Source organism: Oncorhynchus mykiss, chromosome 12 (genome assembly GCF_013265735.2).
Source record: "Oncorhynchus mykiss isolate Arlee chromosome 12, USDA_OmykA_1.1, whole genome shotgun sequence".
Classification (NCBI taxonomy): Eukaryota; Metazoa; Chordata; class Actinopteri; order Salmoniformes; family Salmonidae; genus Oncorhynchus; species Oncorhynchus mykiss.
Window position 1 is genome coordinate 46,092,531 of NC_048576.1, and position 15,386 is coordinate 46,107,916.

A 15,386-nucleotide genomic window follows, 5' to 3' on the forward strand; every position below is an offset into this window, starting at 1 on the left:
AGTTCCAAGCTGCCTTGTGCTTCACAATAACTGTTTGTCGGGAGCTTTATGAAATGGGTTTCCATTGCCGAGCAGCCACACACAAGCCTAAGATCACCATACGCAATGACAAGCGTTGGCTGGAGTGGTGTAAAGCTCATCGCCATTAGACTCTGGAGTAGTGGAAACTCGTTCACTAGAGTGATGAATCACGCTTCACCATCTGGCAGTCTGATGGTCGAATCTGGGTTTGGCGGATGCCAGGAGAACGCTACCTGCCCGAATGCATAATGCCAATTGTAAAGTTTGGTGGAGGAGGATTAATGGTCTGGGGCTTTTTTCCATGGTTCAGGCCCTGTAGTTCCAGGGAAGGAAAACCTTAACGCTACTGCATACAATGACATTGTAGACAAACTTTGTGGCATGACAATGCCCCTGTACACAAAGTGTGGAAGAACTTGACTGGCCTGCACAGAGCCCTTACCTCAACCCCAACTAACACCTTTGGGATGAATTGGAACGCCGACTGTGAGCCAGGCCTAATCGCTCAGCATCAGTGCCTGACCTCACTAATGCTCTTGTGGCTGAATGGAAGCAAGTCGCAACAGAAATGTTTCAACATCTAGTGGAAAGCCTTCCCAGAAGTGTGGAGGCTGTTATAGCCGCAAACGGGGACCAACTCTATGATTTTGGAAAGACATACTTTTGGTCATGTAGTGTACATCAGAAAATCAATAAATCAGTACCTAGTACAATAGAATGTATGATCTAGATTATATACTAAACATACAAAAGCGGACAGAGAAACATTATAAATGATTGCTTATATATACCATGTGAACATTTCCTCAATGTCTGTAATAAAGCCCTTTTGTGGAAAAAAAAGAATAAAATAATTGACTGGCTGGGCCTGGCTACTACTTAAAGAGCCTATACATATATATCTAGCCAATATAATATAATGTAGTTGATAGCCAAATAAGCATTATATTAAAAAGTATCTGTTGGAATGTGCAATAATAGGCTTAGTAAATGGGCCATCTACTGGTCTGTCATATATAGCATGAAGATAAGATGTTGAATCATGACCATCCCATTTAGCCAGCCTAACTAAACTGACATCAAAGGTTTTGAAAGCTCTATTCCGAAAACGTACCTAGGTGTTTTGATTCAAATACATACTGTAATTCAATGAAACGTAGAAGTCTCAACCGCAAAATAAACTAGGCTGCTGAAAACGGAATTTGTCGAGATCTGTGTTGCTTTCAAAAGTTGCTGTTACGAATTGCTGTGTCGGGACCCGGTTTGGCCCAAGAGGAAAGGTGATATTTTTGTATATATTTTTTCCTCTCCCTTTTTAGGGGTGGGAAAATTATTTCAATTTCCATCCGCACTATAGTACAGTAAAGAGCGTAAGGCCTGTGAGGATCGCTCATGTAATCTAAACGGTATTTGGAACGGAGTGGTGAAACAATATTTCAAATTTCGTGAAAACCTTTAGAACGCAGCAAGGATCACTTTGTTGTCGACATTCTTCCGGGCATGAAGGACCAAATCCGTCTTGGTTAAGGGGGGAATCGGATGGGAATTTTACCATGAAAACATTTTGGAAGGTAAATAAGCGACCAACTTCGAGAGAAACCAAGCTTCATTTGAGAGAACTTAATGAAAAGAAAACTAAAACAAGGAATCTTCAGAACGATTAGACCAATCTTGTCAAAACATTGGTCGAATTAGTAACTTTGTGCAGTGTTATTTCACATGGAAACAAATTAACAATAGGTAGCCAGTGCTAATACTTTCCCGGTAGTCTATTGACAAAGACGGACGCAAGCAGCGGCAGGCGATGCCCATGATACAGTGCGTTCGCAATTAATGTTTCTCCTAAAGATATTGAGAGGTTAACGTTTCATTTCTAGTAACATTTCACCATACTCAGAGTTATCAATGTATCATTGGCAATACGTTGTTTAATTCACGCCCCCGTAATGGTTCTGAAGAAGAGCGTTTACAGTCTGATGTCTTCTGTCTGGAACAATTGTTTTACATCAATATTTGAAAAAACTAAATACACCAAAGAATTGAAGTCTACACTGAACCCATATGTTCTTATTTTAATGGATTAAACGAATTTGAATCGTTGTGGAACGCCCTTGGACGGACATTGAAAGCCAAGACGAAGCCATTCTCCAAAATACAGTTTGTCATTTTGATGAAAATGCTAACGTTAGTTGGATAAAATCCGTGTGGAAAAAACAAACGGAAGCCCAATGAGCGAGACACAGTCAACACTCACTGACAGGTAAATAATATCTCATTCCCACGACGCATGAATGGTAGCTCAACTCCTATACTGCTTATGCCGTTGCATGTATCCCTTCCCACGGCTCTGTATTGGTATTTCAATGTAACTATCAGCATATTGTAATGTAGTCTAGCAATACACATGATGGAATTTTTGTTTGTTATGAAATCCCATGTCCCTTTCCCTTTCTAATATTATTAGATGTGTCTGATTTTCTCCTACCCCATTCATAAACGCTAACTGCTTTAGTATCTTCTGACTGGGGGAGTTTTGTTAAGAGCCCTGACACTTTTGCTCTAAACATAATGTACCGCAAGCAATGCGTGTTTTTGGAAAAAGGCAGTGGTGGAAAAAGTATCCAATTGTCATACCTGATTAAAAGTAAAGATACCTTCATAGAAAATGACTCAAGTGAAAGTCACCCAGTAAAATACTACTTGAGTGAAAGTATCAAAAGTAAAAATAATTTCAAAGCAAACCAGATGGCACAGTTCTTGTTTTTTTATTTTTTATTTTTTTTATTTACGGATAGCCAGGGGCACACTCAAGACAACATTTACAAACTAGGCAATTGTGTTTAGGGTGTCTGCCAGATCAAAGGCAGTCGGTTGGCATGACCAGGGATGTTCTCTTGATATGTTTGTAAATTGGACCATTTTCCTGTCCGGCAAAGCATCCAAAATGTAATGAGTTCTTTTGGGCGTCAAGAAAAATGAATGGAGTAAAAAGTACATAATTTTCTTTGGTAATGTAGTGGAGTAAAAATGGTCAATATAAATAGTGAAGTACAGACACCCCCTACTTAAATAGTACTTTGAAGTATTACACTACCGTTCAAAAGTTTGGGGTCACTTAGAAATGTCCTTGTTTTTTAAATGAAAGCACTTTTTTTTGTCCATTTAAAATAACATCAAATTGATCAGAGATACAGTGTAGACATTGTTAATGTTGTAAATGACTATTGTAGCTGGAAAGGGCAGATGTATTTATATTTTTATGGAATATCTACAGTTGAAGTAAGAAGTTTACATACACTTAGGTTCGAGTCATAACTCGTTTTTCAACCACTCCACACATTTCTTGTTAACAAACTATAGTTTTGGCAAGTCGGTTAGGACATCTACTTTGTGCATGACACAGGTCATTTTTCCAACAATTGTTTACAGACAGATTATTTATTGTATCACAATTCCAGTGGGTCAGAAGTTTGTATGCACTAAGTTGATTGTGCCTTTAAACAGCTTGGAGCATGGCTTCATAAGCGTCTGATAGGCTAATTCACATAATTTGAGTCAATTGGAGGTGTACCTGTGGATGTATTTCAAGGCCTACCTTCAAAACTCAGTGATACCGCTCAGGAAGGAGATGTGTTCTGTCTCCTAGAGATGGAAGTACTTTGGTGAGAAAAGTGCAAATCAATCCCAGAACAACAGCAAAGGACTTTGTGAAGATGCTGGAGGAAACGGGTACAAAAGTATCTATATCCACAGTAAAACGAGTCCTATATCGACATAACCTGAAAGGCCGCTCAGCAAGGAAGAAGCCACATTATGGCCATTGCATCATAACCTGTAATCCAGATCTGCAGCATTGAACTACCGGACTCTGGGTTGCCCACTCTCTCTTGGGCCTTTGGGTTACCAGGTGCCGGTGGTACTTTTCAGCCTGGTACCCACCTTCCTTAGTCCTAGCATTTCACTACACCCGCAATAACATATGTGACCAATAAAATGTCATTTGCATGGTTCGGGTAAAAAAAATAATACAAAAGGGGGCATTTTTATGTGATTAACTGTTTTGAGAAAATAATTAAATTATTAGTGGCTCTCATGGTTGAAGGCTTTTATTTAGCCTAGGTATATTTTAGAGAATGTGCGCATTTAAGATTATTTAGAGAATTTAGATACTTTTGGTCATGTAGTGTATGTCAAAAGTACACCAAAAGGTTTTCAATGGGGTTGAGGTCAGGGCTCTGTGCAGGCCAGTCATGTTCTTCCACACCGATCTCGACAAACAATTTCTGTATGGACCTTGCTTTGTGCATGGGGGGCATTGTCGTGCTAAAACAGGAAAGGGCCTTCCACAAAGTTGGAAGCACAGAATTGTCCAGAATGTCATTGTATGCTGTAGCGTTTCAATTTCCGTTGACTGGAACTAAGGGGCCTAGCCCGAACCATGAAAAACAGCCCATTCCATTATTCCGCCTCCAAACATTACAGTTTGGCACTATGCATTCGGGCAGGTAGCGTTCTCCTGGCATCCTTCAAACCCAGATTAGTCCGTTGGACTGCCAGAATGATGAAGCGTGATTCATCACTCCAGAGAACCCGTTTCCACTGTTCCATAGTCCAATGGCGGCGAGCTTTACATCACTCCAGCCAGCACTTGGCATTGCATATGGGGATTTTAGGCTTGTGTGCAGCTGCTCGGCCATGGAAACTCATTTCATGAAGCCCCCGACGAACAGTTCTTGTGCTGACCTTGCTTTCAGAGTCCGTTTGGAACTCGGTAGTGAGTGTTGCAACAGAGGACAGATGATTTTTACGCCTTTCACCACTCGGTGATCCCGTTCTGTGAGCTTGCGTTGCTTACCACTTCGCGGCTGAGCCGTTGTTGCTCCAAGACGTTTCCACTTCAAAATAACAGCAGTTACAGTTGACCCGGGGCAGCTCTAGCTGGGCAGAAATTTGACTGACTTGTTGGAAAGGTGGCATGTTGAAATTCTCTGAACTCTTCAGTAAGGACATTCTGCTGCCAATGTTTGTCTATAGAGATTGCTTGGATGTGTGCTCGATATTATACACCTGTCAACAACGGGTGTGTCTGAAATAGCTGAATCCACTAATTTGAAGTGGTGGCCACATACTTTTGTATAGATTTTTAAATTTTGAAAATAATTAGATACTGTATAATTTTTAGGCCACATCGCCAGCCCTACTACAAGCAGATGGCGAATGCTTTAGAATACATTGCTATCTTAAACATCTCTATGGGCTCCTTTGAGTTTAAATGCTCACTCAAGAACAGATTTCATGAACATCTCAATCTAAATAGCACACATACACACGGTATCTGAACTAGCCCTGTTAATCGTTATGATGACAACACAGGCACAGGATATTTCCCACTCACAATTTCTCCCATCCAGAAACGAGTTGATTTCACATGTTCTAACTAGGCCTGCTAAACCAAGATCAAAAACACACTGCAGAAAAGGACTCCGCTGCATTACAAGACAACATACCGTATTGGTGTCTGTCTGACGATGTTTCGCTTAAGTACCAAGCCAACTGGGCATTCGGCTGCAGCCCCACTCCTCGTTTCCTTCACCTTTTCATTTGCGAACATACCGGTTTCCGAATAGTTCTAAATTTTACTTTATCGGTATCAGTGTTCAAATTTTGTGATTATCTCCTTCCAGCTGTTAACTTTAACCGACTACAACTGCATCAAAGGATTGCAGAGGTCATCGTATCGTCTCACGTCCTCGCACAGATGCTCCTCATCTGGACAGAGACATAATTGAGCGTAGCAAATGTTGAAATAAAAGCACAAAGATGTATGATTGCAGGTAGAATAGCAGTAGCAGAAAACTAGCTGCATGTCCATCTCTTCTGTGTTTATACCAGAAGGGATACTAGAAGAGATGTGATGTAGACACAGGGTAGGATTTCCATTGCAAAACTCACTCAATACTGCCCCTCATGTCTTCGCAAGGAATGTTACGGCGCGTCTCAATTTCCAGGTAGCAAAACAACTGTCAGATGCCGCTGCGCATTACAAGGAGCAACTGGTGAGAAACGACATTGCAACACTGCACTACTCTCTGTACCTTTCGTATCTGTAGTGTGTGAATTTACCTTAATGCTGTGGGTTATGCAGATTTTCTGTGGTTTGGCTCCAGTATATCTTACCTCTGATGGCCACCTGCAGAAATGCATACTAGTGGGTGGAGTTCCTTCACCGTGCCTAAGCAGAAGAGTTCCTCCACCTTCTGGCACAATCCTGCTCATACACACACTGACTCTCCAACACACCCATTTATTCTGACTCTATACTCACGCGCACACACACTCACATAAAATCTTCCTTTACTCTGCTGCTACCATGTTTATCATTCATCCTGATGCCAATTCACCTTACCCCTATACATATCTACCTCTTATCACTCCAGTATCCCTGCACATTGAAAATATGGTATTGGAACTGACCCTGTATATAGCTTCTTACTTTCTCGTGTTTTTCTTATTTTTATTTCTTGTTTTTGTTCTACCTTATGCAATTTTTTTTAGTACTACATTGATATTGATCACTGCATTGTTGGGTTTAGAGCTTGCAGTAAAGGCATTTCACTGTACTTCTGCACATGACATTAAAACTATGTCTGTATGTCCATGACTGACTGCCACAGAGGTTCAGGGCATTCAGGGCCAATTGGAAGTGTGATGCAGTTGAATCACTGACGAAGGCTGGGAAATGCAACTGGTTCTATTTGCTCTTTGTCACACAGTTTAGCTGATATGTGTATTTTCTCTCTCCCCTCACTCCACCCACTCTCGCGGGAAGTGGTGACATCACTGATAAACAATGTCTGTCAGCCCGGCCAGGCCACCAGCCCTTCCTGAGAGCTGCTGGTCAGAGTGGTGCAGGATGGGAATGAGTGGAGCCTCGCTGTCATTCTGCACCCTTTGCAAATTACAGCATCAAGGGCCTTGTATGTATTTGAGCAGACGTTCAGCCACAATGTTTTGACTATCTCTCTACTTATTTCATGCAAAATTGCTTGTGAGTGGAGTTGAATTAACTATTTATGGTCATATGAATGTCTGTCTTGGGATACCAATATCTTAACATCAGTATTCCTACACATGGAGGAAGTTAGATGGATGTAGTGGTTGCATTAGTTAAAATATATCAACAAATCATATCCTACAATGAAATGGTAGCTTTCTGCTTAGCTGATTATTGATCTATTAATTTTAGAGGCTTAATTTAAACTTTTGTCTGGCTTCTACAAATAACCTGGAGATACAAATGAGAGTAATGAACAGCTAAAGGATATCCAGGAAAACATAGCTAAAATGCTCTCAATGTACACCAAAACAAACTGCTACAATCTATTGTTAAAGTAGATTTAGCTCGAAAAGTAGTCTATCGTGTCAGACATGCACATACAAGGCGTGCGCAAGACAACAAAGTTGCAAACTTAACAATATGAATTGGACCAGCATCAAAACAGAATGAGACGAAACAGCCTGGGAATATTGTCCTTCCCAGAAGACGAGGAAAACTGAGACCTTTCCAGCTACGTGGTCAAACTGATATCAGAGGAACTTGACGTGGCTGTATCACCAGAGGATCTGTAACGGTACCATAGGATCGGCGTGAAACAGAACTGTTAGGTACCCTCACGTGGTAATCTTCAAGTTGTGGAACTATCAGACCAAAGTCAACCGTCTGAAGGCACGGGGAGGTAGGAAATCAGAAACCATGGTCAATCCATTTGAAATCGTCCAGGACCTGTCTGCTAGGCTGACAAAAAATAGCAAGCAATAAATTCAGATCAGACAGTCACTGGAGGACAAAGGAATCATATCTCAACGGAAAGGATGGAATTCACAAGTGCCGATGAAGCCATAAACAGACTACAAGAAACCTTTCCAGTTGAAGGAGAGCCCCCTGTCCTGAGAGGATGAAGCGGGGAAAAAGTGATATGCACACTAAGCATACATACAGTGCCTTCAGAAAGTATTCATATCCTGTGACCTACTCCACATTTTGTTGTTACAGCCTGAATTCAAAATGGATCCAATAGATTTCCCCCCCTCACCCATCTACGCACAATACCCCATAATGAAAACATGTTCATATAATTTTTTGCAAATGTATTGAAAATGAAATGCAGAAATATCTAATTTACATAAGTATTCACACCCCTGAGTAAATACTTTGTAGAAGCCCCTTTGGCAGTGATTACATCTGTGAGTCTTTCTGGGTAAGTCTCTAAGAGCTTTCCACACCTAAAATTGCGCAACATTTGCCCAAATGTATTCTTTTCAAAACTCTTCAAGCTCTGTCGAATTGGTTGTTGATCATTGCTTAACAACCATTTCCAGGTCTTGTCATAGATTTACTTGAAGTCAGGAACGTTCACTGTGTTATTGGTAAGCAACTTCATTGTAGATTTGACCTTGTTTTAAGTAATAGTTCTGCTGAAAGGTGAATTCATCTCCCAGTGTCTGGTGGAAAGCAGACTGAACTAAGTTTTCCTCCAGGATGCCTGTGCTTTGCTCCATTCAGTTTATTTTGAATCGTGACAAACTCCTCAGTCCTTAATGATTACAAGCATACCGGGCAGGTGTTTGGCACTGACAAATGATTGATGATTGGCTGAAAGAAATTGATAGAAGATTATGGGAGGTGTTTTGTTCAGTGAAGCTTTTGATGTCATTGATCATAACCAGCCGGCTAGGGCCATTTTATTGTTTTCTGTTTTTAAATATTACCTTCCATTAATCTTATATAAAGCTGTGTCTAGGTATGCTGACGACTCAACAGTATACACGTCAAGTCAATAAATGAGACACTTAACATAGAGCTCCTGTTAGTTTTACAATGGGTAACTAGCAATAGGCTGGTGGTAAATATCTCAAACTAAAAGCATAATTTTAGGGAACAATCATTCGCTCAACTCTAAACCTTGTTTAGATCGATTATTGAATAATGAGGCTATTGAGCAAGCTGAGAGACTAAACTGCTGGGTATAACCCCAGATGGCAAGCTTTGATGGTCAAAACATATAGACTCAATGGTTGGTAAAATGGGAAGAGGTTTGTCCATGATATGGCGTTGCTCTGCCTTGTCATCATCTCAGTCGACCAGACAGGTCCTACAGGCCCTTTTTTTCAAATGTCTACACAAACCGCTACAACCTTTAGTAATTATGTCCTCCTTAGGTTATTGTTTGCCTTAGTAATGTGACCAGCTGTCTCTTTCCCTCTTTTTGTCCCTTTCTCCTTTTTCTCCTTTCACTCATTTACTGCATTTCTATTCAATTTAAAAACTCTAAAATTCTGTTTGGAGAACAGCTAAAACAAGCGAAAATGACCGCAGCCATTATCACATTTGTTGCTGTAGCTTCATTCACCTCATTCGATCTACAAACACCTAGCCTATTAGCTATACAATTAGCCGCTTCACATTACCTCACATTGACTCAGTACCGGGATTAAAAACTGTAATGTAATAATACCTACAGAAGGATCTGTTTGCAGAAAAAGTATTTTATTAACAAAAGGTAAAAAAAATATTTTCTTTACAAAGCAATTGTGACATACTGCCTTGATTTGGTCTTACAGTATGGAGAAAAGTTTTAAATTGTGTTTTGTTTTACATTGGATAAAATGTAAACGCAAAGCTACAAAATGGTATATCACACACTGCATTTGAGGCACAATGGGAAAGTAATTCTGCTTTGAAAGTTGCTAAACTTGTAACCTCACTTTTGAGAAAATGGCCTTTGAATTTTTTGGTACGCCTACTGGAGAGCTCTCCTTTGTCTATACCCATTCAGCATTGTTCACACCCTCTTGCGTTTTAGCCCCACTATCTCTTTAAGGGTTTATCTGAGCGCTCTGTCCCAACAACTGCAGTCAAGCACCCAAGTTAACTGGCTAGCTTGCTAGCTACTTCCAGACACAAATGAGAGAACAGTTCACTGACCATTTTACTTGCCCTAGCAGAGCTGGTTAGCCTGATTTATGTTATCCAGAGCGTTGGTGACTGCAACAGTACTGATGGCAACAATTAAGACTTTTTTGCCAACATTTACTGACCAGGGTCTGTAGTGCCGCCTCTAGCACTGAAATGCAGTGCCTTAGACCGCTGCGCCACTCGGGAGCCCAAAATGTAGATAGCCTGAGTGAATTTAACAGCTACGCCTGTCAACAGTTGTTGCAGTGACATTCTATTGAAATGGTTACTTAAATAGTGGTGTCCTTTGTTAAGACATGTAGCTAGCTAGCATATCTTACATTATGAGTAATGTAAGATACGTAAACATGGCATTGTTTAAAGTGACTAGTGCTCCATTTATTAATGTGTCCAGTGATTGGGTAACAATGTAGGCAGCAGCCTCTCTGAGTTAGTGATTTCTGTTTAGCAGTCTGATGGCCTTGAGATTGAAAAACAGCTTCTATCTCTCGGTCCCAGCTTTGATGCACCTGTACTGACCTCACCGTCTGAATGGTAGCGGTATGAACAGGCAGTGAACGCAGCTAGGGATGCCGTCTGGGCCAGCAGACTTGCGAAGGTTAAAAGGTTTTTAAATGTTTTACTCACATCAGCCACGGAGACGGCGAGGGGGGGATGCAGTCTTTGTTAAGCGAGCCGTGACGGTGGCGCTATATTATTCTCAAAGAAGGTGTTTAGTTTGTCTGGAAGCATGACTTCGGTGTCTGTGACGTGGCTATTTTTGTAGGCAGTGACTCCACCTTGTCCCTGTACCGGCATTTTGGAATAACTACACTGTTTATATTCAGCCATATTTCCAGACATCTTTTCATGGTTAAATGCGGTGTGGTGGATCGCGCAGTATTATGCAAAGAATAGATGGACCAAACAAGTCTCAACTTCATGGATCTAGATGCTTTACTACAAGACGAGATAGTCAAACATGACTTCAATCGAATTTCAGTTATGTAATTTTATTCCGTCTATTTATTCCGTCAGATGTCCTTGAATGCAGTGTGGCCAAAACTGAATCTGTGGCCAGGCTTTATCCTGCCAGAGTCAGGAAGAAATGGTAATATCTAGTTGCCGAGAAACGTTGGCTCCACGGAACAGCGAGTGACAAGATGTCAAGGCCCAGGCTAAGCAGTGTCAACTCAGGAATTGTTGAGGTCTGTGCTGATACCTCGACATGCCTTCCAACTGTGCTAAACCCCTTTCAAGCAATCTCTTTCTCTCTCTTACTCACACAGTTTCTCACTCTTACAGCTTTGCCCAGCTGTTTCTACACTCTGCTGTCTGTTTGCCACATGTGATGCAGCAGCAAGTCACATGCCTCTCAGGGAACATACTTCTGTCCTAACTTTTCATAATGTCTGTGGTATTTTGTGTCGACAGTCACTTTGCTCTCTTCATGCTTTTGGTTATTGCTTCTGCTTCAGAAGCCAGAACATTTAGGTTATTGCAGTGGACAGGACATGGCCACAGATTATAAGAATTAGAATTGGTATATGGCAAAGAAATGATACTTTCTTCCACTTTCTATGACTGATTTTGGTTCCTTTTCCTTGGAGTCTCTGAAACAACAGAGAAGGAAGCGTTATCTATATTACACAATCAAAGGCATTGAAGCAGTTTACTACCTTAGTGAAAGTAGCCAATGACTGAGCTAAAATCGAGCTACTTGATGTATGCTACTTGACGTAATGGGAAATTAGGGCTGACCCCATTTAGTCCACTGGTCGATTGTTTGGTCGATAGGCTGTTGGTTGACCGAGATTTCTTTAGTCGAGCATATAGCAAGAAAAATTTAAATAAATGATGGTGTACAAGACACCTGTCTGATTCGCTCCTGTCTGAGTGGACTAATCCATTGTGGAGGGAGATGGCACAGTTCATCACTCTAAGACGTGCTACTGAAATTGTATATGGTTATATTACATAATAATAATAATAATAATAATAATAATAATAATAATAATAATAATAATAATAATAATAATAATGGTGCAACACTAACAAATGCGCTTTGTCCCGCGTTGGATAGCGGTCACTCTCCGTTGTTTTGAAACATCAGGGCGCTGTTGAATTGGTGCCTTTTCATAGATCATGTTGCTATGTGCATAAGAGCAAGGTTACCCAGCATGTTGGCGTTGAGAACAATCCGCCGGAGACAGCAGTGCATTTAGGAGATGAGAAAACAATCCTTAATTGTCTAAGAATAGTGAGGAGAGAGGAAACGCCAAACTTCATTAGGTCTATAATCAACAGCCTAACTGTTAAATGTGCCTGGCTGTAGTGTGTGTAGTGTGTGTGTGTGTGTGTGTGTGTAAAAAAATAATACAGATCCTGCTTCAGTAGCCTGTTTGACTGTTTGTTTAATAGCCTACTGATTTCGTGAGCACCAAGCGTCTAGCAATCACAACGTCGGATAAACAATTTTACAAATTCAGTTTTTAATCTTTCCTATGCCGTAATAAAGGGTTTAGACAGGTTTTTTTCACCCCTTAGAACAGCCTCTCTAGAATTACTTATGATTTATTTGTTTACACTGTTCCAATTTGTTAGAGAAATTATATTTGTAATAATAATAACCCTCCTTGATCTCGTTGTTGTTTTTGTTATGATCATTATCTTAAGTAATGTTATCATTAGTAGGCTTAGTATAGCAGCCTTGTATAACCACCATCGGGCTGTAGGCCTAAGAGCGAGTCCTGTTTAGACTTAATACTGTACCGTAGGCCTATATTTCAGTACTTATATAGGCTACTGTATCAATCAATTATTAATTTGTTCATGTCATCACACAGCATATGTGTCCTTCATGATTTGAAATGCAGTGAAGCATTTTAGTTTTAAAATAACAAAGCAACCTTTGAAATATTAGCATAAACAATAAATAAACCATTCCATGTCAGCAACAGTATTCACGAATGCATGCTACTGTCTTGGTCTTTGCAATAATAAAGGCTTTTCAAAAACAATAAAATAATAATAATTACAACAGACTCTTCTACACTTATAATTTAGTGTTGTTTACATTGTTCCAAAGGGCCAGAAAAATGATATTGTAATCTAACAGCACCTGTTTGGCACAAATAATATGCATGCAGTGCTTGCTCCTTATCTTCTTTTTCTTGATCTCCAGTATTTTCCACAACCAGTCAAATGTATTCCATACATCTGACTTCCTCTTTACCTCCTCAGCAACCAACCATTCCCCCGTTTCGAGTTTGTCACGTCACCTGCATCCATTTTGCTGTCACGTCTTCTGGTGTTCAGAGTTTTTATAACCCACTAAGCCCGATGGTATGGCGTATCGCTACAGAATGCTGTGGTAGCCATGATGGCTAAGTGTGCCTTGAATTTTAAATAAATCAGTGTCACCAGCAAAGCACCCCCACACCATCACACCTCTTCCATGCTTCACAGTGGGACCCACACATGCTCAGATCATCCGTTCACCTACTCTGTGTCTCACAAAGACACGGCGGTCTCACATTTGGACAAATTTCAACCCTATCTAATGTCCATTGCTTGTGTTTCTTGGCCAAAGCAAGTCTCTTCTTCTTATTGGTGTCCTTTAGTTGTGGTTTATTTGCAGAAATTTGACCATGAAGGCCTGATTCACACAGTCTCCTCTGAACTGTTGATGTGTTTGTTACGTGAACTCTGTGAAGCATTCATTTGGGCTACAATCTGAGGCTGGTAACTCTAATGAAGTTATCATCTGCAGCAGAGGTAACTCTGGGTCTTCATTCCTGTGGCGGTCCTCATGAAAGCCAGTTTCATCATGACGCTTGACGGTTTTTGCAACTGCACTTGAAGAAACTTTAAAAGTTCTTGACATTTTCCAGATTGACTAACCTTCATATACATATATATTACTTGTGTATTGATTTTAAGAAAGGCATTGATGTTTATGGTTAGGTACACATTGGATGCAACGACAGTGCTTTTTCGCAAATATGCTTGTTAAATCATCACCTGTTTGGCGAAGTAGGCTGTGATTCGATGATAAATGAACAGGCACCGCATCGATTATATGATAATATCAATATCATCAACCATGTGTTGTTAACTAGTGCTAATGTTAAGATAGTTTTTTTTTATAAGATAAGTTTCATGCTAGCTAGCAACTTACCTTGACTCCTTGCTGCGCTCGCGTAACAGGTAATAAGCCTGCCGCGTAGTCTCCTCATGGAATGCAATGTAATCGGCCATAATCGGTGTCCAAAAATGCCGATTACCGATTGTTATGAAAACTTGAAATCGGCCCTAATTAAATCGGCCATGCCATTCCGATTAATCAGTCGACCTCTAATATACAGTGCCTTGCGAAAGTATTCGGCCCCCTTGAACTTTGCGACCTTTTGCCACATTTCAGGCCTCAAACATAAAGATATAAAACTGTATTTTTTTGTGAAGAATCAACAACAAGTGGGACACAATAATGAAGTGGAACGACATTTATTGGATATTTCAAACTTTTTTAACAAATTTGGGCGTGCAAAATTATTCAGCCCCTTTACTTTCAGTGCAGCAAACTCTCTCCAGAAGTTCAGTGAGGATCTCTGAATGATCCAATGTTGACCTAAATTACTAATAATGATAAATACAATCCACCTGTGTGTAATCAATTCTCCGTATAAATGCACCTGCACTGTGATAGTCTCAGAGGTCCGTCAAAAGCGCAGAGAGCATCATGAAGAACAAGGAACACACCAGGCAGGTCCGAGATACTGTTGTGAAGAAGTTTAAAGCCGGATTTGGATACAAAAATATTTCCCAAGCTTTAACATCCCAAGGAGCACTGTGCAAGCGATTAATATTGAAATGGAAGGAGTATCAGACCACTGCAAATCTACCAAGACCTGGCCGTCCCTCTAAACTTTCAGCTCATACAAGGAGAAGACTGATCAGAGATGCAGCCAAGAGGCCCATGATCACTCTGGATGAACTGCAGAGATCTACAGCTGAGGTGGGAGACTCTGTCCATAGGACAACAATCAGTCATATATTGCACAAATCTGGCCTTTATGGAAGAGTGGCAAGAAGAAAGCCATTTCTTAAAGATATCCATAAAAAGTGTTGTTTAAAGATTGCCACAAGCCACCTGGGAGACACACCAAACATGTGGAAGAAGGTGCCCCTGGTCAGATGAAACCAAAATTGAACTTTTTGGCAACAATGCAAAACGTTATGTTTGGCGTAAAAGCAACACAGCTGAACACACCATCCCCACTGTCAAGCATGGTGGTGGCAGCATCATGGTTTGGGCCTGCTTTTCTTCAGCAGGGACAGAGAAGATGGTTAAAATTGATGGGAAGATGGATGGAGCCAAATACAGGACCATTCTGGAAGAAAACCTGAT

General features: G+C 40.6%; 1 protein-coding gene across 2 annotated transcripts in view; it reads left to right on the forward strand.

Moving 5' to 3' along the window:
• Positions 1-1,054: 1,054 nt before the first annotated feature.
• Positions 1,055-15,386, forward strand: part of LOC110538903 (rho guanine nucleotide exchange factor 12) — a 120,238-nt gene continuing 105,906 nt past the window's right edge. The window contains exon 1 of one of the 2 annotated variants that reach the window (XM_036937653.1): positions 1,055-2,281. In XM_036937653.1, coding sequence (XP_036793548.1) covers positions 2,250-2,281 — 32 coding nt within the window. In that variant the 5' untranslated portion in view covers positions 1,055-2,249. The remainder of the gene's footprint in view (positions 2,282-15,386) is intronic. The other variant, XM_036937654.1, reaches the window with a different exon arrangement.